Source organism: Ranitomeya variabilis, chromosome 4, assembly GCF_051348905.1.
Source record: "Ranitomeya variabilis isolate aRanVar5 chromosome 4, aRanVar5.hap1, whole genome shotgun sequence".
NCBI lineage: Eukaryota > Metazoa > Chordata > Amphibia > Anura > Dendrobatidae > Ranitomeya > Ranitomeya variabilis.
The window spans coordinates 474,459,867-474,484,097 of NC_135235.1; the positions used below are offsets into that span (position 1 = coordinate 474,459,867).

Below are 24,231 nucleotides of genomic sequence, written 5' to 3' on the forward strand. Positions count from 1 at the left end.
ATAGTTATCAGGAGGGTTTCCCAATAAGTAATTAGAACCGTATACAAGCGGAAGGACAGGAGAACCACGTAAGGGTATACTTAGGAGTTGCGGATGAAACTAGATAAAAAAAAAATCAGAAAGCAGTTTTACTGTGCAGTGTTTACAGGTAATAAATACTAATTCATATATCAATTGTAAAAATCCACATTTTTTAATGATTTTGTTGCAAATGTGGTAAAAATAGCACAGCAAAGCAGTAAATCCACGATAAAGAAAATACCTGTTTCTTGGGGGCTTTATTGGGGGACACAGGAAGCATGGGTTAGTCTGCTGCCACCTAGAGGCTGGAACTAACAATATACGGTACCTTAAAAAAAAGTTGGCTCCTCTTCAGCCAGACGATACCTCGCCTGCTAGCACCAGGCCTCCATAGTTTATCTCAGTGTCAGTTAGAGGCAGACATGGGTATGCAGACCATTCTTGCACTTGGTAGGTTAGGCGCTAACCTTCTCTCTTTTCTTATAGACCTTTTACCTTTGCATTTAGGGACGCAAGTCTTAGCATAAGGCCGCAGTCAGTCGGCTGTACAAATCGCACCAACAATGGGACGCAATAATCCGACTGGCCGGCGGGTCTCCCGACCTGGGCATGACAGTTACATAAAATACATGAAGCTGTCACACGTGGATCAGGAGAGCCATTGGCCAGTTTGAGAACTGTGTTCCGATCTCCGTCCGATTTATTCGGCCAGCTTACTGCGCCCTAGGGGCACTACCGGCGGTAATTGCTTGGGTGCTAACCTGAAGGATTGCTATTCTTCCTTATGTAATACTGGTCTTGGTCTTCTCATCCCAGGGAAAGTTTTAGGACGTCCCAAGATTCCTGTCCCCCCCCCATGAAATGACCCAAAAAATGTAAGAAAACACACTGCTCCATTTTGGCCTTAAACATCTTCTCTAATCTTCATAAGATTTCATACAATTCATAATAATAATAAAAATGATTCAGTGTTGCAAACTTTGCCTCCTTTTCTAGGCGTCCTCCGGCCAATGTCCTGATCAGGGTATATAATGAGTTGCTGACCACATAATGCAGTCACAGGCTCAGCGTCTTTATAGGCTTTCTAGCCCTGTCCCACAGAGATTCAATGCATGTATTGTGAATGGCACTTTGCTTCTCAAACTGTCACGTCGGAATCATAATCTGCCTATGACATATCCACATTGTGGTACAAAAGTCAAATAAAAAAAGTGTTAATTTCTGCTGATAAAGTTGCCATAAGTTATCTGCATTGAAGTGCCTGAGAAGCATTACCTGTATTTTTCTGTAGAAGTCCCAGTTCACTACGGTCCGCCTTGCCTTTCTCCAGGCCTTCTATTCTTGTATGAAGCACTGCATACTCCTGAGAAGTGGCTCCAGGTGACCCTGGGGCAGCAGTCCTATCCATGCCAGTCATAGTGGGGTTAATCTCAGTATTGTGAGGTACAGGGGCCGCAGGGGCAGCGTGGGTTAGGTCTCTCTCATGCTGCTCTCCTGACATCTCTATCTCAGTGTCCTTCAATGTAGTTGTTGTCATACCATCCTGAGCAACATGTGGGGTCTCTACAAGGAGAGCAGAGTCTTCAGCCTGAAGGGACCCTTGTGTCAGAGACTCTGTCATCTGGGACGTAGTTAATATGGGTCCATCTTGATGTGATAATTTAGAATGTTGAATAGGGTCATACATACGACTGTTGTCATTGTCCCTCAGCTGAAAAGTAAGTAAACACATAAGCAAGAATGTCACGTTTGTACAACTACTAACTACAATACTTCTGCTGGCTCCATTTCAGGGGTAAAAAGAATCGGTCACCAGGTCTTCCCTATATAAACTGTATCCAGCACCTTTCAGTAGTTTTTAACAGCGCTATGGCAGCCTCTTCATAAGAGCCCAGCTCCCCCACATACCTAAGGAAATGCCTTTACAATTGTCCCGCACCATATACTTATTGGTGCCATCCAGCTTGATGGTTGTCTCCAGACCACACATGGCACCTCCTCTGTCCCCTCATTCGATGTCCTCCTGCTCAGATTGACAAGGCCGACATCTCCTGCATCTTCCACAATCTGTTCAACTCTCACATCAGCAGGGATCAAGAGCCGTGCAGGCGCAACAGGCTATGTGGATGATGTCATCCATGTCAACGAAGGCAGGAGGACAGTGACCGCGGACACAGAGGAGGCACCGAGCTTGGTGTGGAGACACACCCCTCGGACCAGATGGCACCAATTAGTATATGGCAAGGGATAATTATAAAAGATATTTTCGTAGGTAATCGGGGCAGCCGAGCTCTAATGAAGAGGTTGTAGGAATGCCAATAAAGATGAGTGATAGTTGGGGGATATAGTTTATATAGAGAAAGCCTGGTGACAGCTTCCCTTTAAATGGACTTCAAATCAGCAATAGAGTAGGCGGCTCACCCTTAGGAAATAGTGTTGATTATAGAGGTGCTAGTTCCCTCAGAGCCCACCACTGAGCTGTAAGACTGCAGCAGATAGGAGGGAGGAACTGCAACCAAGAGGCGCAGAGGGGATGCTATAAATAGGATGTATTATGAGCATATCCATTAATTCCACCGTCTAGGTGCAGAAGTAAGTGACGCAATGTTTTGGCTATAACACCCTTCATCAGGTGTGTGAGCAAGAGTCACTGTACATAAGTTAGTGAGATCCATGGTACACAGTGCTCTTCCCCAAAAGGTAAACCAGGCTGCAGTCCTACATCCCACTACTAACCCCCACAGGTAGTACTGGTCAATTTCCCCAATGGACTGGTTACCTTAGTCCCTGGGCGTCTTGCCAAAGTCTCATGGAAAACTTTAAATGTTTCTTCCAATTCCATCTATAAGAAAAAGGTGAAAGATTTGTCACAGCTCCATATATAATCACATCAAACTAGTGGTGACCTACGTCCAAGCACATTCTCCCAAGGATCTGTCCCTTCAGATTCCCCTTTGCAAGCTACTTGAACTTCCATTTTCACCGTGCTCTTTAACCCCAGCCAATTAACCACTTATATGCCGCGGTCAGTGCTAAATGCAGCACCTAAGGTATATATGAAGGAAAAAACAGACAAACGGTTTTTCTTTCAATAAACCAGTATTGCGCACGTAACGATCCCTCCTTGGCTTCTTTTGGCACTCTCCCTTACTTCCAGAGCTCCTTGCTGTTCTCACTAAACGTACGGTACAATATGAGACTATCCTATTGCAGCACACAATGCAATTCATTACAACAGTTTGGGTTACACATGGAGAATGTAAACTGAGTTGATTGGTGCCACCTCCAGTTACCTTAATGTGTAATCAATCTATAATTCACACCAAAACACGCACTTGACTACAATCACACCCCGTTTCTGGCAACGAAATGACATCTGCAATCCATTCACTAACATCCTCATCCAAATTTAAAGGACCCATGAATGTGGTCTGCTGGTAAAGCACGTGCTGGCAGGGATCGAATAAGTGAGGTTTGCATTAAAGGGGCATTAAAATTTGACTTAAGGGAGCTGCCTCGTCACAAGTACTGGTTCTCAGAGTGGTCTAGAGATGGGGGGTCTATTTTATGACATCAATTTACCCTAATAGTACAATGTAGTTGCCTTCACAGACTCATCTGATGTCCATACACTGAACATCTTAACTACAGTATATGTAGGATCCACTTACAAGAGTCTGGTGAAATCTTTACAATTTATAAAATAGCGTCACCATCTTTTATACCTACCATCTGGGTCTTCAACAATTCCAGCTCTTCCGCTAAACTTCCCATCTCCAATTCGTTTTTCCCATGACCGTGCTTCTGCTCCAATGTCTGCATGGCCTTCTAGAAGGACGATATTACAGTACATTTAACCAAGTCAGAAGGACATGTAGCTATCTGACCACTAAATATATATACTTGTTATACACATATCAGGGACCCACTGATCAAAGGTAGAAGGAGCTACTCCCGTTACAAAGGGTCCAGCACGACCATGTAACTTCAGCCTGCAATCCATCTGAATAGACCCTGTGAACATCTAGTGCTTCCCAAATGATATCAGAGGGTTTTCACAAGCCAGACCTGTGATCTGGGGAAAACCCATAATCCAATTTTCTAGAAATTTACTATTTTCCCCAAGTAATCTCGCGTTGTAGGCAACACCCTGCCGTGGAAATATCTGGTTGGCCACAGCTTCCCTTAGGCCCCTTTCACAATCTGTTTTTTGCCGTCAGTCACAATCCGTTGGATAGACGGATCCGTCGCAAAAACTGATGCGACAGATTCATTTTTTCTACGGATCTGACTACTGGATCCGGCTAATTGGATCGGAACATGCTCAGTTAAAAAAAAACAGAATCCGTCTCCGGATTCCGTCATTTGACGGATCCAGCGCCATAGGCTTCCATTCTAGCAAACGACAGACGGCGATGGATTCGTCGCTGTCCGTTTTTTCAACGTACACAAAAAACTTTACTATGTCGGTCGTCTCCGGCCACCAGACAAACAATTTTCGACGGATCCGGCGAACGACGGATGAAACGTGAGGCCATCCGTCGCTTATACAAGTCTATGAGAAAAAAACAGATCCGTTTTTTTCAAATTTCGACGGATTGCGACTGATGGCAAAAAACTGATGTGTGAAAGGGGCCGTAGTAAAATCATTTGTTTGCCAGGGTCTTAGGAAGCCGGGTCCGCTGGAGACAACCCCAGTAACATCCAAGTTAAATGAATATCTCCTCTTATATCAAATAACATATGGATTTTTAACATTTCAAGTCTATAAAGTTTAGATAAAAATGGATTTGGATGAAATCATGCTGAGATAATACTCTTATTCTAATATTGTGCACGTACAGCTCTCCTACGGGTGCTCATAGAGAATAATCATGCACAGTAGAATTTGGGTCAGCCCTTCTGAAAGATCTATGGACTACAAAATATTCTAATTAGCTTCGAAGCATGTAGGGAGATCATACGTCTACCACTTCTCTATCAGCTAAAGTCTCTTCTGCCACTACTAATAATGTATGCCACGTACCAACGCTGCAGTATCGGTCATGTTCTGTATCTGATCTTCTATCCTAAGCTGTGAACCTTTGATGGTGTTGACCTCCAGCATGAGGTCCTGCAGCACTGCCATAGCCTGAAATTAGGAGAGGAAACATCAGGATGAGGGGCAATATAATAACAATATCAAGAAACATTATTGCAGGAAGCTATATCATAGCTACTAAATATCATCTGGGTGAAGCCATCCTTTATTCATCAAACTTATGACTACTTTTCCCATGCATTGGATACCCTCCAATGAGTGAAACACAAAGACCCCTATTTATCAAGACTCTCATTTTGTAAGACAGTTTTCGCTAAGTGTGCACAGGTGTAAGAAGCGCCAAATTCATAAAGAGTTGTGCACCATCATTAAAATGTCCGGACCAGCTGGGACACGTCCCTTCCTGTCCGAGTCCCTCCAAATTTTCAGAAGATGGCAGAGCTAGCCGATACTGGCATGAAAAAAGTTGCAAAAAACCTGCAAAGCCAGGAAGTTGGTGTATACTGCTTGAAGATTCTGCCCCAAAGTCTTTTAGAGGGAATTTGAAGAATAGAATGGAAGCTTTGAATTGCTTCAAAGGGAGTCTTCAGCAAAAAAGGACTGCCGAAACCAAGCATAGGCATTTGGCGCACGTGCACCCTTGGTGTGGCCATAGAGGTTAGTGCACATAACCACCTACATGTTCTTCATCTATCTCTAGCTTCCTCTAGCTCCTGTGCAGCCAGAGATGTGAATCAAGAAGAAAGGTTGAGTAGACAGATGAAAACAAGTAGGTGGGAAGGAGCACTGGACTATTTGGCCACCATGTTAAGGGTCTACCTGAGCTTTGTCTAAACAATTCCCTTTAAGGAATTCTGTTCAGTGGGCCATATGAATTAAATTGATAAGATCCAATATCATTTATAAATGTTGGCAGGAAAAAGTTTAGGTTTTCAGTTTAAATAAAAACATGGGAAAACTTTCCATTGGAGTGAAAAGGATTTAGACATATCCCAGCCATTGTGGATAAAGGGACCCATGTGGATATCTCTTCCTGGGAATTAGGAATTGGTGCTGATCAGCTGATTGTAGGGTTCTCACATCTAGATTCAGTGATGGTGTGCCATGGCAGAGGAAAGTTGTGAGTAGCTGCACATTACGATGTATTATTACATGGCATCTATTCAAAGGAATGACTGACTATTAGTGATGAGGGATAACATGTTATCCGTGCATGCTCAGGTGTTATCCGAGTATGCTCGGATAGAATATTCGAGTACCTGCGGCTGCATATTTTGTGGCGATAGACAGCCGCAACACATGTGGGGATTGTGGCTCTGCCATACCTGTGTAAAACAACACAATAACGAAAGTAATTAATATGCAATGTTTATCAGTCATTACAAGCCCAATATACGGTAACAGCCCTGATCTCTTCCTCCAGGACTGCATTTGTCTAGGTTCTGGGAGCAGAGGTAACGCTGTAAGGACATACAAGTTTATAATAATGTTTTTACAGGACAACTTACAGGTGCTTCTCACTAAATTAGAATATCATCAAAAAGTTAATTCATTTCAGGTCTTCAATATGAAAAGTGAAACTCATATATTATATAGTCATTACAAACTGAGTGATCTATTTCAAGTGCTTATTTCTGTTAATGTTGATGATTATGGCTTACAGCCAAACCCTAAAGTCATTATCTCAGTAAATTAGAATACTTTATTACACCAGCATAAAAAAATTATTTAAAAATCCAAAATGTTGGTCTACTGAAATGTATGTTCAGTAAATGTACTCATTAGTTGGTCGGGGCTCCTTTTGCATCAATTACTGCATCAATGAGGCGTGGCATGGAGGGGATCAGCCTGTGGCACTGCTGGGGTGTTATGGAAGCCCAGGTTGCTTTGATAGTAGCCTTCAGCTCGTCTGCATTGTTGGGTCTGGTGTCTCTCATCTTCCTCTTGACAATACCCCATAGATTCTCTGTGGGGTTAAAGGGCCACTGTCACCCCCTCCAGCCGTTATAAACTAAAAGAGCCACCTTGTGCAGCAGTAATGCTGCAGTCTAACAAGGTGGCTCTTTTAGTTTTTGCTTCTGTTATTCCCTCAATAAAGCGTTTTATAATTTTCCCCAAATACCTGTCTTTGTACCTGGCGCAGTGTTCATTGGCCGTCATAGCTCAGATGCCGGGTGCCTGACTGCGCCTGTGCGGGCAGTGCGGCCACCCTGTTACTGAATCCCCGCCTCGCACTGTGTTATGCATTATGCACAGTGCGGGGCTGGGATTCCTGGGCATGCGCACTTCACTGCGCTTGTCAGACGCTCCCCCAGGTTCCCCGCCTTCCAGCGTCGGTCTGTGCAGGTATCTGCCCAGGAATCCCAGCCCGCACTGTGCATAATGCATAACACAGTGCGGGGCGGGGATTCAGTAACAGGGTGGCCGCACTGCCCGCACAGGCGCAGTCAGGCACCTGAGCTATGACGGCCAATGAACACTGCGCCTGCCCCAGGCAGGCACGCACAGCGCAGGCGCCGGATTTAAGAAGAACAGCGCGCAGGGGGCGGCGACCATCGCCCCAGAAGAGATGAGTGACGGCAGTTGGGCGCTTCACAGAGGAGGCTTCAGACCTGCCTCCAGGTACAAAGACAGGTATTTGGGGAAAATTATAAAACGCTTTATTGAGGGAATAACAGAAGCAAAAACTAAAAGAGCCACCTTGTTAGACTGCAGCATTACTGCTGCACAAGGTGGCTCTTTTAGTTTATAACGGCTGGAGGGGGTGACAGTGGCCCTTTAAGGTCAGACAAGTTTGCTGGCCAATCAAGCACAGTGATACTGTTGTTTTTAAACCAGATATTGGTACTTTAGGCAGTGTGGACAGGTGCCAAGTCCTACTGGAGAATGAAATTTCCATCTCCAAAGAGGGAAGCATGAAGTGCTCTAAAATTTCCTGGTAGACGTCTGCGCTGACTTTGGTCTCGATAAAACACAGTGGACCTACACCAGCAGATGACATGGCTCCCCAAACCATCACTGGTTGTGTAAACTTCACACTAGACCTCAAGCAGCTTGGATTGTGGCCTCTCCACTCTTCCTCCAGACCCTGGGACCTTGATTTCCAAAGGAAATGCAACATTTACTTTTATCTGAAAACACCGAAGCCCACTGAGCAACAGTCCAGTTCTTTTTCTCCTTGGCCCAGGTAAGACGCTTCTGGCATTGCCTATTGGTCATGAGTGGCTTGACACAAGCAATGCGTCCCTTGTAGCCCATGTCCTGGATACGTGTGTGTGTGTGTGTGTGTGTGTGTGTGTGTGTGTGTTTCCCTTTTTGCATTGGAGAACTGAAATTAACTTTTTGAAGATATTCTAATTTAGTAAGAAGCACTTGTATAATTCTAACCAGATAAACAACATCCATGGGGAGAAGCTGCACAAAACAGGCCGCCTCCTGAGGCAGTGTAACCTTGACTTACTGCCTGTTAACAAGAGATGCCATCTCTATGGGAAAAGCTTTCATGTCCTGAAAGAAAATGCCTTCAGTGGAGACGATCACGTTACAATGTACTCAGGAAATAATATACAGGTTATGAAGCAGGTCTTATACTGGAAGACAACACAGGCAGTCATGCACTGCAGAAAAAAGTGGCAGACACTAAGTGATAGCCTGTGAATACAAAAACCCCCCTCCGTATTAGCATAGCCTTAGATTGGGTTCACACTGGAATGGCTTTTGCTCCAGAACTGATTTTGATGACCGTTCGCATCTTTCTAAGGCTGGTTTCACACATCCAGACATTTCCGGTACTGGAAAAAAACTACCGGAGATGTCAGTGTCCATGTGTGTGATACGTGTGGCACACGTGTACTGCAACAGCACCATAAGGATGGACGCCAGGGAAGTAGCGGTACAGTGAGCGCTGTTCAATGGCACCATGTGCTGAACACGGCTCTCATCATTCTCTCCTGCTCGGCTGGCGATCAGCGCGAGCAGGGGAGAATGATGAGTTATATTCAAGTAATAACAATGACAGCAGTCAGCGGCTATTGGGACTATTACTCCCATCAGCCTACACCTGCTACCACTAATAACAGTGACAGCAGGAGCGGCCTGCGTTATAAATAAATAGAAAGTCTGGCGTGGGTTCCCCTGTATTTGCTATAACCAGACAGGCAAAACTCACAGCTGCGGGCAGCAACTCTCAGCTGTCAGCTTCAGCAAGGATGGTTATGAAGAATAGAGGGGGTTTAAATAAAATAATTTAAAAAACGGCATGGGGACCCTGCCATATTTGACAACCAGCCTTGCTAAAGCAGACAGCTGGGGGCAGGTATTCTCAGGCCATTTATATTGACCCCACCAGCCTAAAAATAGCAGCCCACATCCACCCAGAAAAGGCGCATATCTTTAACTTTGCCCGGCTCTAATGGGGTTCATATTTGTGAGGTTGATGTCACCTTTGTATTGTCTGGTGACATCAAGCGCACGGCTTAGTAATGGAGAGGTGTCTGTATGACACCTATCCATTACTAATCCTATAATTATCTGGTAAATAAAGACACAGCAAGTATAAAGTCCTTTATTTGAAATAAAGCAAAACACACTTTTCCATTTTTATTTAAAGATAACAAACACAGTTATACTCACCTAACGCCTAATTCCATTGAATCCTTTGTCTCCTGTAATAAAACAAAAATAAAAAAACAACAATATCCCTCACCTGTCGTTCTGTCCCACGCCGTAATCCATGTCAGGGGGATAAATCGTTTTTAAACTGGACAGTGCCAAGATGCGAACGTCCAGGCTGAGAACCACTAGTGAATAAACTGCTGCGAGTATATTAACCAGCGGTGACATCATCATGGTTATCGCCGGTCACTGAGGCTGCTAACGCTGACAGCTGAGGATTGCAGCCCCCAGCTGTCACTTTTGCCTGGCTGGTTATCAAAAATACAGGGGAACCCAAGCAGGTTTTTTTTGAAATTTATTTATTTATAGCGCAGACGGCAGGTGAGGAATACTCTCATCAGCCGCTCCTGTTGTCACTTGGATATAACTCTCATCATTCTCTCCTGCTCGCACGGATTGACTGCAGAGCAGGGGAGAATGATGAAAGCCGTCTTCAGCACTCGGGAACAGCGATTACTGTACTGCTGCTTCCCTGGCACCGATGCCATTCCATGTGTGTGATCTGTGTGCACAATGTTTTGCGGCCCGTGCTGCCAGTAAAAACGGACATCTGAACGTGTTTTGCCCATGGTCAAACAGTCCGTGGAATCACACTGACATCTGCACAGCCCCATTCATTTGAATGGGTCTACATGTGTGTCTCCGGTTCGTGTGAAAACTGTCACCAGAGACATGGATGTGTGAAAGAGGCCTAATATATATTTTCCATTGACCCAAATCAGTTGCCCCAACCTGTGACAGGCCATTGCCATACAACTCCAAACATGCCTCCAGCATGCTGGAAATTGTAGTTTGGCAACAGCCTGGTACCTATTTATATTTTATAATGGCTCGTGCGGTTATGCGCCCCCAAGGTTGTCCATCCAAACTTAAGGCCGGGTTCAGATGAGTGTTTAAAAAAATGTCTGTTATTAAAAAAAAAAGATAATTTTCAACACCTGACTCTGACGCAAGGCTCTATTTCCAGTTTGCTTGGGAGAAGGATTTAGGGCGGACTTTGTCGGATGAGGAATGGGAGCGTTGCTTCCTGATGAACCATAAACTCCCGAGTTCCAGTGAGGCCTCGGAGAAGGGGTATAAACTGCAATATAGGTGGTACCTCACACCTGACAGGTTACACAAATTTTCTCCCTCAATTTCAAACTGCTGCTGGAGGTGTGGAAATGGCATTGGCTCCCTTTTGCATATCTGGTGGGGCTGCCCCTTGATTAGAACATTCTGGGACCAAGTGTTCCGAAATTATGGTTTGATCACAGGCAAGCACATCACCGGTACTCCGGAGATTGCATTGCTCTCCATGATTCCCGGTTCGGTGGGATCCCAAAAAAAGGACATCCTTAAATTTTGCCTAGCAGCTGCTAGGACGGTGATCCCCCGCCGATGGCGAGACCCGGTTCCCCCCGATGTTCTGGAGTGGTTTTCAGAATTTGAAACCATCTTTAGGATGGAGGAAATTGATGCAGACCTTTCACAGACAAGGGTCTCCTTTTTAGGTATCTGGACTGAATGGATTCTATTTAAAGATTCTGCTCGTTTCCCTGACCTGTTTACCTGAATACACCTGTCTATTCTACAGTCGATTACTAAGCTACTCTTCTTTTCGTGTTCTCATTTTATATTTCTTTTCTTGAGCCCCACCTACTTGGGCTCCCCCCTCTATTTCCTCCTCTTTCTATCTCCCCCCTGGGTGAGCTGTTCACCTTCCACCTGCTCGGTGTGATAGGTCTGTACCATGATTTACCAGTTACTTTTATAATGTTACTATTTGCGTGCATGTCTCGCTCTAGGGGACATGGGCGAACTGATTTTAGGTATGCTTTCTTTTATTCACGGTAATGAAAGTCCTCGCCTGTTGCGGGACCAAGGAGTTATTGCTTATATGTTAAAGTTACCGTAGTCATTCTAGAGGGTTTACTCCCTCTAATTTTTTTTTTTCTTTTCTTTCTTTTATGTAAGATTTATGCAAGGTTTGTGAACGAGTATTTTTTGTGTTACTCTTCTCGAATTGTATATTATAAGAAAAAGTACTTTGATCATTGTCATAGTTTTCAACTACTGTTTTTCTTGTAAAATTCTCTTCTCTTTAATAAAAATATATTTACCCGCAAAAAAAAAGATAATTTTTCATCTGTAGGGTGTTCCCCATATGTGCATTTTTCACGTCTGTATGTCTTTGGCATGTCCATTTTTGTCATATGAATGACATCCTGTTTATTTGCATCCACTTTTTCAAACAATGGATGCATAAATGGAAATCTGTCAGCAGGTTTTGTTATATAATCTGACAGCAGTAAGATGTGGAGACAGAGACCCTGATTCCTGCGATTTATCACTTAGTTTACTGGGTGCAGCAGTCATGATAGTCACAGTTTTCTCTGCAGCAGATCTCAGTTGTTGAGTTGTGTATAACCTCGACCACACCACATTTTTTTCTGTGTACATTGTGCAATAACTGGAAGCTGTTAATCAGTGCAAGGAAAATGGTTGGACTAGGATGCATGAGGCAGATTGTTTTCTAGTGATTATCTCCTGCCGATAAAACACTGATTGTATTGAAACAGCAAACCACAGCCCAGAAAGTGACGCAACATTGGAATAAGGTTCTCTTCCACTACATAATGCTGCTCTCAGATTACAGAGCAAAAACCTGGTGACAGATACCTTTTAAAAACATGCAATCCAAACAGTCAATATGGCATCCATTTTAAAGCATGCACGCTTGGAGTTCTATGGGCAGTCTCATCTGAATAACAAACGCGACTGGTCGATGCGAAGTTGTTTTTTGGTTAAAGCACATGTGAATTAAATGTATATGACACAAGTCGCTGAGCTCAGTGATTAGCTGCAGTGCTGTCAAAGTGACATCACCTTTGCAGCCACTTAACACAGAGGCGGTGGAAGAGATACTACACTGGACTTGGGGAAGTTAAAGGGAATCTGTCAGTAGGATCAACCCTCCCATAAGAAAAACATGGATTTCCCTGGAATAAGACATCGGATTGCAGATATAAAGGTATCACTTTATTCAGCTTCCTATGACCTACATGTCCATATAGAAGGCCTACGAGGGTTGATCCTACTGACAGATTCCCTTTCTGTAAAGCTCAGTTGGTCTTTCATACATCGCTGATCCTATGGACTAAAATGAGTTAAAAGGGGACAACTATGAGTGACATGGATGTGAGTGCTGTTCTATGGAGGCACAGACAGTCTGTTACCATGTCAAGTGCTCTGGTTGGTAAATTAATATCTAGTGTCCCTGTGGTTCAGACCTCCTGTCCAGGACATTCCTTCCTATGCTCTCCTTTTTCCCTGCCTAGTTTCTAAGCAGCAAAATCCACTTAAGACGGATGAGCGATTCATCTATACAGCTGAACGCTCCACTACAGCTCCTCATAATCGAGGACAGCTCAGTTCGCGGAGGGCCGACCACTGGGATCTCCCAATACTGAGCAGAAAGGAACCATAGACCCCTCAGCTTTCTCTAGCTAGTGCTGCAGGTCATTCCTCCAGAGGATCGCTGGCGGTCCAGCAGTCAGACTCCCACCGACCTGGGAGTAATGGCAAATCCCCACTGACTTATAAAGAAGGCTAGATTTGTCAGCAGAAATAGGGCTAAAGATGGCAACATTTGTGCCAAAAAAATACCAAAACGCCCAATGGAAGAGTAAAATCTACAGCGATGAACTGATCCTAAGACTACAGAAATATGGGCAAACCAAAAATCAGTAAACGCTGCGGTTGAACGTTACGTACTTATACAGCGTCCAGATGTTACAGCATAGTGGATGGGATTTCCAGGATCCCCATGGCCACTATGTGTGCACCGACGCCCGCGGATCACCCACAGAGACGTACATGTTCACCCGTGAGTCTACGCAAGAGAAATTTCACCCATACAATCTATTGGATCAGTTCAGTGATCACGTGGCTTCATCTGCGTTCAATAGACGGCAGAGGTTTGGATCCAGCGGACATGTGCTGCCAATTCCTGATCGTCTGCTCATGCCCTTATAGCAAATTGCTCGGTGAATGGAAAGTTTCTATGTGTGGATGAGCTGCACCGTGTAGAAGAGTGCCCTGATGACATCATCCAGGCTGCCATAAACAGCACCCGTCGATTCTGACAGTGTTAATAAAACAGCTCCAAAGGTGAAATGGTCAATTCTGTCTGTGGCTGATTCCCCAAATGGCATCTTATTCCACCAGCCGAGTGTAAAGTCCTTATACATGTGATCCCTATGGAGAATGACAAGAGCCGCAGGGAAGGGAAGATGCAGTGTTACTAGTTATAGCTGCACTTCATTCTTCTATTACAATGTTGCTTAGTTCCTATTCTCCAGCATCTCACAAACAGATGACCTGACTTAACCCCAAGGATGGCTTTACATCTGCATTGGAGAATACCAATTGTCTGCTCCTTAAACAGAACATGTAAACAGAATTCATGTCCAAAACGGATCTGTCACATAACAAATGGAAACGGAAGCAAAGGGGCCATATTAATTATTGTGGGGTCCGTCAGGGTTCTGTTATGTGTCAGTTGTTAGAAAAGAAAAAATGTGCAGTATGCAGAACTTTTATTTACGTTCTCTTTTAGAACCATAAAAAGTTCTGCAGACTGCACTTTTTCTGTTCTAAAACTGACACATACCGTATATACTCATGTATAAGTTGACCCGAGTATAAGCCGAGGCACCTAATTTTGCCCCCAAAAACTGGGAAAACTTACTGACTCGACTATAAGCTGGGAATGCATTGTCCCCTCATCCCTGTCCTTGTATGCATGGCTCCCCATCCTTGTCCTTGTATGCATGGCTCCCCATCCCTGTCCTTGTATGCATGGCTCCCCATCCTTGTCCTTGTATGCATGGCTCCCCATCCTTGTCCTTGTATGCATGGCTCCCCATCCCTGTCCTTTTATGCATGGCTCCCCATCCTTGTCCTTGTATGCATGGCTCCCCATCCTTGTCCTTGTATGCATGGCTCCCCATCCTTGTCTGCATGGCTCCCCATCCCTGTCCTTGTATGCATGGCTCCCCATCCCCATCCTTGTATGCATGGCTCCCCATCCCTGTCCTTGTATGCATGGCTCCCCATCCCTGTCCTTGTATTCATGGCTCCCCATCCCCATCCTTGTATGCATGGCTCCCCATCCCCATCCTTGTATGCATGGCTCCCCATCCCCATCCTTGTATGCATGGCTCCCCATCCCTGTCCTTGTATTCATGGCTCCCCATCCCTATTCTTGTATGCATGGCTCCCTGTTCCTGTATGCATGGCTCCTTATCCCCTATCCTGGTATGCACTATACCCTCATCCCCATCCTGGTATGCATGGCTCCTCATCCCCATCCCTGTACGCATGGCTCCCCATCCCTGTCCTTGTATGCATGGCTCCCCATCCATGTCCTTGTATGCATGGCTCCCCATCCCTGTCCTTGTATGCATGGGTCACCATCCCTGTCCTTGTATGCATGGCTCCCAAATCCCTATTCTTGTATGCATGGCTCCCTGTTCCTGTATGCATGGCTCCTTATCCCCTATCCTGGTATGCACTGTACCCTCATCCCCATCCTGGTATGCATGGCTTCTCATCCCCATCCTTGTACGCATGGCTCCCCGTCCCTATTCTTGTATGCATTGTCCCCTCATCCCCATCCTGGTATGCATGGCTCCCCATCCCCATCCTTGTATGCATGGCTCCCCATCCCTGTCCTTGTATGCATGGCTCCCCATCCCCATCCTTGTATGCATGGCTCCCCATCCCTGTCCTTGTATGCATGGCTCCCCATCCCTGTCCTTGTATGCATGGCTCCCCATCCCTGTCCTTGTATGCATGGCTCCCCATCCCCATCCTTGTATGCATAGGTCACCATCCCTGTCCTTGTATGCATGGCTCCCCATCCCTATTCTTGTATGCATGGCTCCCTGTTCCTGTATGCATGGCTCCTTATCCCCTATCCTGGTATGCACTGTACCCTCATCCCCATCCTGGTATGCATGGCTTCTCATCCCCATCCTTGTACGCATGGCTCCCCGTCCCTGTTCTTGTATGCATTGTCCCCTCATCCCCATCCTGGTATGCATGGCTCCTCATCACTGTCCTGGTATGCATGGCTCCCCATCCCCATCCTTGTATGCATGGGTCACTATCCCTGTCCTTGTATGCATGGCTCCCCATCCCTATTCTTGTATGCATGACTCCCTGTCCCTGTATGCATGGCTCCTTATCCCCTATCCTGGTATGCATTGTACCCTCATCCCCATCCTGGTATGCATGGCTCCTCATCCCCATCCTGGTATGCATGGCTCCTCATCCCTATCCTTGTATGCATGTCTCCCTGTCCCTGTATGCATGGCTCCTTATCCCCATCCTGGTATGCATGGCTCCTCATCCCCATCCTTGTAATCATGGCCCCTCATCCTTATCCTTGTATGCATGGCTCCCTGTCCCTGTATGCATGGCTCCTTATCCCCTACCCTGGTATACATTGTACCCTCATTCCCACCCTGATATGCATGGCTCCTCATCCCCATCCTCATGTGCATGGCTTCTCATCCCCATCCTGGTATGCATGGCTCCCTATCCCCATCCTGATATGCATGGCTCCTCATCCCCATCCTTGTATGAATGGCTCCCCATCCCTGTTCATGTATGCATGGCTCCCCGTCCATGTCCTTGTATGCATGGCTCCCCATCCCTGTATGCATGCTTCCTATAAAAAAAAACCCAAAACCTACTTACTTTCCCTGCATGCCCTCGCTGCATCTCGTTCCGGCTTCCAGCAGCCCTGGGCGATCACGTGTCCCCGCTCATTAAGGTAATGAATATTCACTCCATGCCTATGGGAGTGGAGAGGTGAATATTCATTACCTGAATGAGCGGGCACCCGTGAAAGCTTGGCTGCTGCTGGGAGCTGGCGGCTGTAACTGTGCACGCTATAAGAGAAATTAATATTCACTGCCAGCGCAGTGAATATTCATTTCTCTTTAGCAGCAGGCACAGGCTTTAGCCGCAGCCGCCGGCTCCTGCCTCTGTGACCGGCTGATCCGCCACTCCCCCTCCCTTTCTGGGACAATGACTCGTGTATAAGCCGAGGGGGCGTTTTCAGCACAAAAAAAGTACTGAAAAACTTGGCTTATACACGAGTATATACGGTAACTCAGAGGGACCTCATAATAATCAGTGGAGACCCTCTGCTTCTATTTGCATCAGTTATTCAACAGATCTGTTCTGGACATGAATTCTGTTTATCAGTTCCTAGACTGGAGCAGACAATGGGAATTCCCAAATGCAGATGTGAGCTCAGGCTGGCTGCATGACTGACATGTGGTCTATCATAGTGATGGGGGCACAGATGATTACATGGAGATCATAGAATGTTAGAGTTGGAAAGGACTTCCAAGTGTCATCATATCCATCCCATGCTCAATACAGGATGCACTAAACCATCCCAGACAGATGTCTGTCCAGCCTTTGTTTGAAAACTTCCAGTGAAGGAGAACTCACCACCTCTGGTGGCAGCCTGTTCCATTCATTGATCACTTTCACTGTCGAAAAGTTTCTTCTAATATCTAATATGTATCTTCTCCCTTTCGTTTTCATTCTATTGCTTCTCGTGTTTCCATGTACAAATGATAATAATGATGATCTCTCTACACTGTGACATCCCTTCAGATTTGTAGACAGCTATTAAGTCTCCTCTTAGTCCTGGTATCCATCCTGGTAACTCTTCTCTGAACTTGCTCCAGTTTTTCAATATCATTTTTAAAATATGGTGCCCAGAACTGGACACAGTATTCCAAATGAGGCCTGACCAAGGAGGATTAGAGAATTACTTCACATGTCTTAGACTCTATGCTTCTCTTAATACGTCCTAGAAGTGTTTGCCTTGTTTGCTGCTGCATCACACAGCTGACTCATGTGCAGTCTGTGATCTACAGGTCCTTCTCAAAAAATTAGCATATAGTGTTAAATTTCATTATTTACCATAATGTAATGATTACAATTAAACTTTCATATATTATAGATTCATTATCCACCAACTGAAATTTGTCAGGTCTTTTATTGTTTTAATACTGATGATTTTGGCCTACAACTCCTGATAACCCAAAAAACCTGTCTCAATAAATTAGCATATTTCACCCGTCCAATCAAATAAAAGTGTTTTTTAATAACAAACAAAAAAACCATCAAATAATAATGTTCAGTTATGCACTCAATACTTGGTCGGGAATCCTTTGGCAGAAATGACTGCTTCAATGCGGCGTGGCATGGAGGCAATCAGCCTGTGACACTGCTGAGATGTTATGGAGGCCCAGGATGCTTCAATAGCGGCCTTAAGCTCATCCAGAGTGTTGGGTCTTGCGTCTCTCAACTTTCTCTTCACAATATCCCACAGATTCTCTATGGGGTTCAGGTCAGGAGAGTTGGCAGGCCAATTGAGCACAGTAATACCATGGTCAGTAAACCATTTACCAGTGGTTTTGGCACTGTGAGCAGGTGCCAGGTCGTGCTGAAAAATGAAATCTTCATCTCCATAAAGCATTTCAGCCGATGGAAGCATGAAGTGCTCCAAAATCTCCTGATAGCTAGCTGCATTGACCCTGCCCTTGATGAAACACAGTGGACCAACACCAGCAGCTGACATGGCACCCCACACCATCACTGACTGTGGGTACTTGACACTGGACTTCAGGCATTTTGGCATTTCCTTCTCCCCAGTCTTCCTCCAGACTCTGGCACCTTGATTTCCGAATGACATGCAAAATTTGCTTTCATCAGAAAAAAGTACTTGGGACCACTTAGCAACAGTCCAGTGCTGCTTCTCTGTAGCCCAGGTCAGGCGCTTCTGCCGCTGTTTATGGTTCAAAAGTGGCTTTACCTGGGGAATGCGGCACCTGTAGCCCATTTCCTGCACACGCCTGTGCACGGTGGCTCTGGATGTTTCCACACCAGACTCAGTCCACTGCTTCCTCAGGTTCCCCAAGGTCTGGAATCGGTCCTTCTCCACAATCTTCCTCAGGGTCCGGTCACCTCTTCTCGTTGTACAGCGTTTTCTGCCACATTGTTTCCTTCCAACAGACTTACCATTGAGGTGCCTTGATACAGCACTCTGGGAACAGCCTATTTGTTGAGAAATTTCTTTCTGGGTCTTACCCTCTTGCTTGAGGGTGTCAATGATGGCCTTCTTGACATCTGTCAGGTCGCTAGTCTTACCCATGATGGGGGTTTTGAGTAATGAACCAGGCAGGGAGTTTTTAAAAGCCTCAGGTATCTTTTGCATGTGTTTAGAGTTAATTAGTTGATTCAGAAGATTAGGGTAATAGGTCGTTTAGAGAACCTTTTCTTGATATGCTAATTTATTGAGACAGGTTTTTTGGGTTATCAGGAGTTGTAGGCCAAAATCATCAGTATTAAAACAATAAAAGACCTGACAAATTTCAGTTGGTGGATAATGAATCTATAATATATGAAAGTTTAATTGTAATCATTACATTATGGTAAATAATGAAATTTAACACTATATGCTAATTTTTTGAGAAGGACCTGTATTAGTATACCCAAGTCTTTTTCACACATGCTGATGCTTAGTTCTATTCCTCCCATTTTGTTTGCCATAGCCTCCGCCATCTTAGGTGCCCCCAGCATTTCAAGCAGAGACTGAAGTGATAATAAGAGACTTGTATCATCAATGTAGTTTCCGAGGTTAAGACTTCGGAAGCAGCTTTGGAGACATCACAATCATGTGACCATGTCACCAAAGGTCCTTTACACTGCGAGAGTCTAGAGGAACTGAAGAGAGGCTGGTAAGCCCTCTGTAGTGTATGTATGGCTGTGTGTATATACAGTAAGGTAACTACCGGCCACATAGTTGATGTACCACAGAGGACCTGACACCCAAGATAGTGCACCACATTATGGATGTCAGGTCTGAGCATTCCTATATGAACAGTTTCCTGGAAAGTGGACTGGTCATCATGGGCCAGTTGAATGGCCACCAAGGTCTCCCGATCTGACCCCCTTAGACTTTTATCTTTGGGGTTATCTGAAGGCAATTGTCTATGCTGTGAAGATACGAGATGTGCAGCATCTGAAACAACGGATACTGGAAGCCTGTGCTAGCATTTCTTCTGCGGTGTTGCTATCAGTGTGTCAAGAGTGGGAGAAGAGGGTTGCATTGACAATCCAACACAATGGGCAGCACTTTGAACACATTTTATAAGTGGTCATAAACTTGTAAATAACTCATGAAAGAATAAAGTTATGTTAAAACCAAGCAGACCATTGTTTTTCTTGTGAAATTTGTGAAATTCTCAGTAAGTCTGATGTGCCACATGACCCTCTTCCCATTGGAAAAAATGAAGTTGGATCCAAAACGGCCGACTTCAAAATGACCGCCATAGTCACCACCCATCTTGAAAAGTTTCCCCCTCCCATGTAGTAATGTGCCACAAACAGGAAGTTGATATCACCAACCATTCCCATTATATTTAGGTGTATCCATATAAATGGCCCACCCTGTATATATACAGTATGTGAATACATGTGATGTACGTATATAATACTGTACATGTGTACATGCTCTGTGTATATACATGTATATGTATGTACTGTGTGTATATAGATGTGTATCTATTTGCTTTGAATATATATGTGTGTGTGTGTGCTGTGTATAGACGTGCATGTTTATGTGCTGTGTGTATAATTATGCCACACAGAGTCCCATAACGTTTTTAGTTTTCTGTCGATGGGGTGTGTAATGGTAATTTTGCAGTTTCAACTTTTGGTTTCTTTATGTTTTCTGTACGGGATAAACTTTTTAATACATCAGACTTTTACAGAGGCTACAATATTCATTATGCTTATTTTTTTTACATGTATTTAATTTAACTGGAAAAAGGGGTTACAGTAATTTATTTTTAGATTATTTTTCAAAACTATTTTTTGTAGTTTCCATAGCGGACTTGAACCTATCATTGTACAATATACTACAATACATAGTCCTAATCCTGGTCTCCTATCTATGAAACCCTGGCTTCACAGGAGTACCAGCAAGGCAGTCACAAGGACCTTCAACAGGCCCATGGCTGTCATTGCAAGCCATAGGTAGCCAGCGATTATTTCACGTGAAGGAGGGTGATGGGCACCCAGAAGATCACATGGCTTAAATGCCGGTATAAGTGACTGACAGCGACATACAGCAGTGATCAGAACTAGCTCCAGAGCCCGGTCCACACACTCTGACCAGCTCCATAACAGATATATCCAACATAGAGCATTAAATGGTTAAAACAGGGCCCCCAGGTCAATGAGATGTGATATTTACCGGTGATTACATGGAGATGACATTTTCTGGTCAGTATTGTCTTCTTCATACAGGACCCCCAGGACCTGATCAGTGATATGTGGTCTACACTGGTGACTACTGGAGATGACATATTCTGGTCATATGTTCTTCATACAGGACCCACAGAACCTGATCAGTGATATGTAGTCTACACTTGTTATCACGTATTCTGGTCAGTATTGTCTTCTTCATACAGGACCTCCAAGACCTGTTCAGTGATATGTGGTCTACACTGGTGATGGTGACTACTGGAGATGGAATATTCTGGTCAGTATTGTCTTCTTCATACAGGACCCACAGGACCTGATCAGGGATATGTGGTCTACACTGGCGATTACTGGAGATGGCATATTGCGGTCAGTATTGTCTTCTTCATACAGGACCCCCAGGATCTGATCAGTGATATGTGGTCTACACTGGTGACTACTGGAGATGACATATTCTGGTCAGTATTGTCTTCTTCATACAGGACCCCCAGGACCTGATCAGTGATATGTGGTCTACACTGGTGACTACTGGAGATGACATATTCTGGTCAGTATTGTCTTCTTCATACAGGACCCCCAGAACCTGATCAGTGATATGTGGTCTATGACATATTCCGGTCTGAACCCCAAGACCCAGTAAGGTGATGGACATCCATTACCTTGCTCACTCCTTCCTCATTCACCTCCAGTCTCTTCTTCAGCTGCAGTATCTGCCACATGTCCTCCACAGCACCACTTCCCCTTTCCTGTCCAGATTTACTAATTTCAATAAGATCTAACCCAGAAGGCAAGGTGTTTAATGCCTCTAGCTGCTTCTCCAAGTGCAGGATCCTGTTTTCCATCCTGTCCACCTGCCCATTCTTCTCTTTCAGCACCAGGACTCCTCCTGATGGTGGGTGCTGTCCGGTGCCACATGGGAGCTGTACACTAACATTCTGGATCTGTAGGTGCTTGATGAAGGCATGAAGAAGAGTGTGCAGTGCAGTGAAATTCACTGCCCCGACTTCTGGGGTCCCAATGGCCAGTGTGGCCAAGTCTTGGAGAGAGACCCCCTCCGGCTCCATCCCTGTCATGTACATGTAGTGAGTGAGCGCAGCTGGGATAAGAGCTGCCAGTACCTTGCAGGACGCCACACCCACCTCCTACCTCCCACAGCGCACAGCGCCCCCTACAGCCGGGTGACGGAACCTCCTGGTACCTGTACCGGCTCCTGTACAGGCACACACCTCCCATACTGCCCCGGCGCAGGTTACGGAGAGTCTATTATTAGACCGACGTAAAAGTTTATTTCGGAGTAGCAGAAAAGGGGCGGGGTTAAGCATCTCCCGCTCAGTTGATTGGTTAATTGTCTACTGTCCCCGCCCCTTCTGTCTGGGCGTGCAGCCGGTGTTCTGAAAATTGTCGGCATGTCGTAGATAGTAGGGATGGGCGAGGCTACGGAGTCACGTGCCGCAAACTGACCAATCACGGCCAAGCAACAGCTGAAGATGCAGGGTGGAGAGAAGAGGAGCTCTGGGCGGGGCTCTGGGCGGCAACATGCCTGAAAATTTCAGGGACGGGCGTGATTATGGCACCTGGGGGCCTGGTTAAAACCACAATAGTGAGGGAGGGGGCGTGACAAAGGGAGGGGGGCGTTACTATGCTCAGAAATTTCAGGGCGTCTTCATTTCTGCAAAGGGGGGTGATTAAAGCAGCGGGGAGTGACTACATGCCGAGAAGGGGAGTGTATCCATGCCCAGAAATTTCACCAGAGGGACGATGCTGAAGTTGGTTTCTTATTCGTTCAGTTTCTTATTCGGCTATTTTTTATTTTCTGTTTTTTTTCAGGTTTTTCAATAAAAATAAACCATTGTAAGTATATAATATTATGCGGTCATGTGCCCTCTTGTGAATACACTTAAAAACAGATAAAAATATTAGAAGGCTGGCACAAAAATGGGCATCAAAGTGGGCACTGAGGTATGGTATTAAAGGTGTTAAATGGCTTTGTGCCACTGATCTGACACCTGACTTGCATACCTTGTGATGCCACACATCAAGTTCCTGTCAATCCAGCCTGGCACAAATGGGTTCTGGGCATCAGAACTGGCATCAAAGTGGGCAGAGAACCAATTTTCACACATGCGAATAAGTAACAGCTATTTTTAAGGGGTTAAATGCCTTTGTGCTACTTATTAAACACCTGATTTACATACCTACTGATGCCCCACATGAAATCCATGTCACTCCAGCCTGGCACAAATGTGTTCTGGGCATCAAAACTGGCATCAAATGGGGCAAATCGCCCATTTTCACTGATTTGAATAAGTAACAGCTATTTTTAAGGGGTTAAATGCCTTTGTGCCACTGATCTAACACCTGATTTACATACCTAATGATGCCCCACATGAAATCCATGTCACTCCAGCCTGGCACAAATGTGTTCTGGGCATCAAAACTGGCATCAAATGGGGCAAATCGCCCATTTTCACTGATTTGAATAAGTAACAGCTATTTTTAAGGGGTTAAATGCCTTTGTGCCACTAATCTAACACCTGATTTACATACCTAGTGATGCCCCACATCAAAGTCAAATCACTTCAGCCTGGCACAAATGGGTTCTGGGCATCAAAACTGGCATCAAAGGGGGCAAATCGCCCATTTTCACAGATTTGAATAAGTAACAGCTATTTTTAAGGGGTTAAATAGCTTTGTGCCACTGATCTAACACCTGATTTACATAACTACTGATGCCCCACATGAAATCCAAGTCACTGCAGCCTGGCACAAATCGGTTCGGGGCATCAAAACTGGCATCAAAGTGGGCAAATCGCCCATTTTCACAGATTTGAATAAGTAACTGATGTTTTTAAGGGGTTAATTGCCTTTGGGCCACTGATCTGACACTTAAAATACACAGAAAGTGATGCCCTGCATCAAACCCAGGTCCCTTCAGCCTGGCCCAAATGGGTTTTGGGCACCAGAATTGGCATCAAAGTCGGCAAACAGCCCATTTTCACAGATTTGAATAAGCAACTGGTGTTTTCAAGGGGTTAAATGACTTTGGGCCACTGATCTGACACTTAAAATACACAGACAGTGATGCCCTGCATCAAACCCAGGTCCCTTCAGCCTGGCCCAAATGGGTACTGGGCATCAGAACTGGCATCAAAGTG

General features: G+C 45.1%; 1 protein-coding gene across 1 annotated transcript in view; it reads right to left on the reverse strand.

The window, feature by feature from the left end:
* QRICH2 (glutamine rich 2) overlaps positions 1–22,300 on the reverse strand; it is a 44,654-nt gene extending 22,354 nt beyond the window's left edge. Inside the window, exons 1-5 of the mRNA XM_077251811.1 lie at positions 21,736–22,300; positions 5,048–5,152; positions 3,751–3,849; positions 2,801–2,863; positions 1,297–1,732 (exon numbers count right to left, since the gene is read on the reverse strand). Coding sequence (XP_077107926.1) covers positions 1,297–1,732; positions 2,801–2,863; positions 3,751–3,849; positions 5,048–5,152; positions 21,736–22,155 — 1,123 coding nt within the window. The 5' untranslated portion in view covers positions 22,156–22,300. The remainder of the gene's footprint in view (positions 1–1,296; positions 1,733–2,800; positions 2,864–3,750; positions 3,850–5,047; positions 5,153–21,735) is intronic.
* Positions 22,301–24,231: the final 1,931 nt, after the last annotated feature.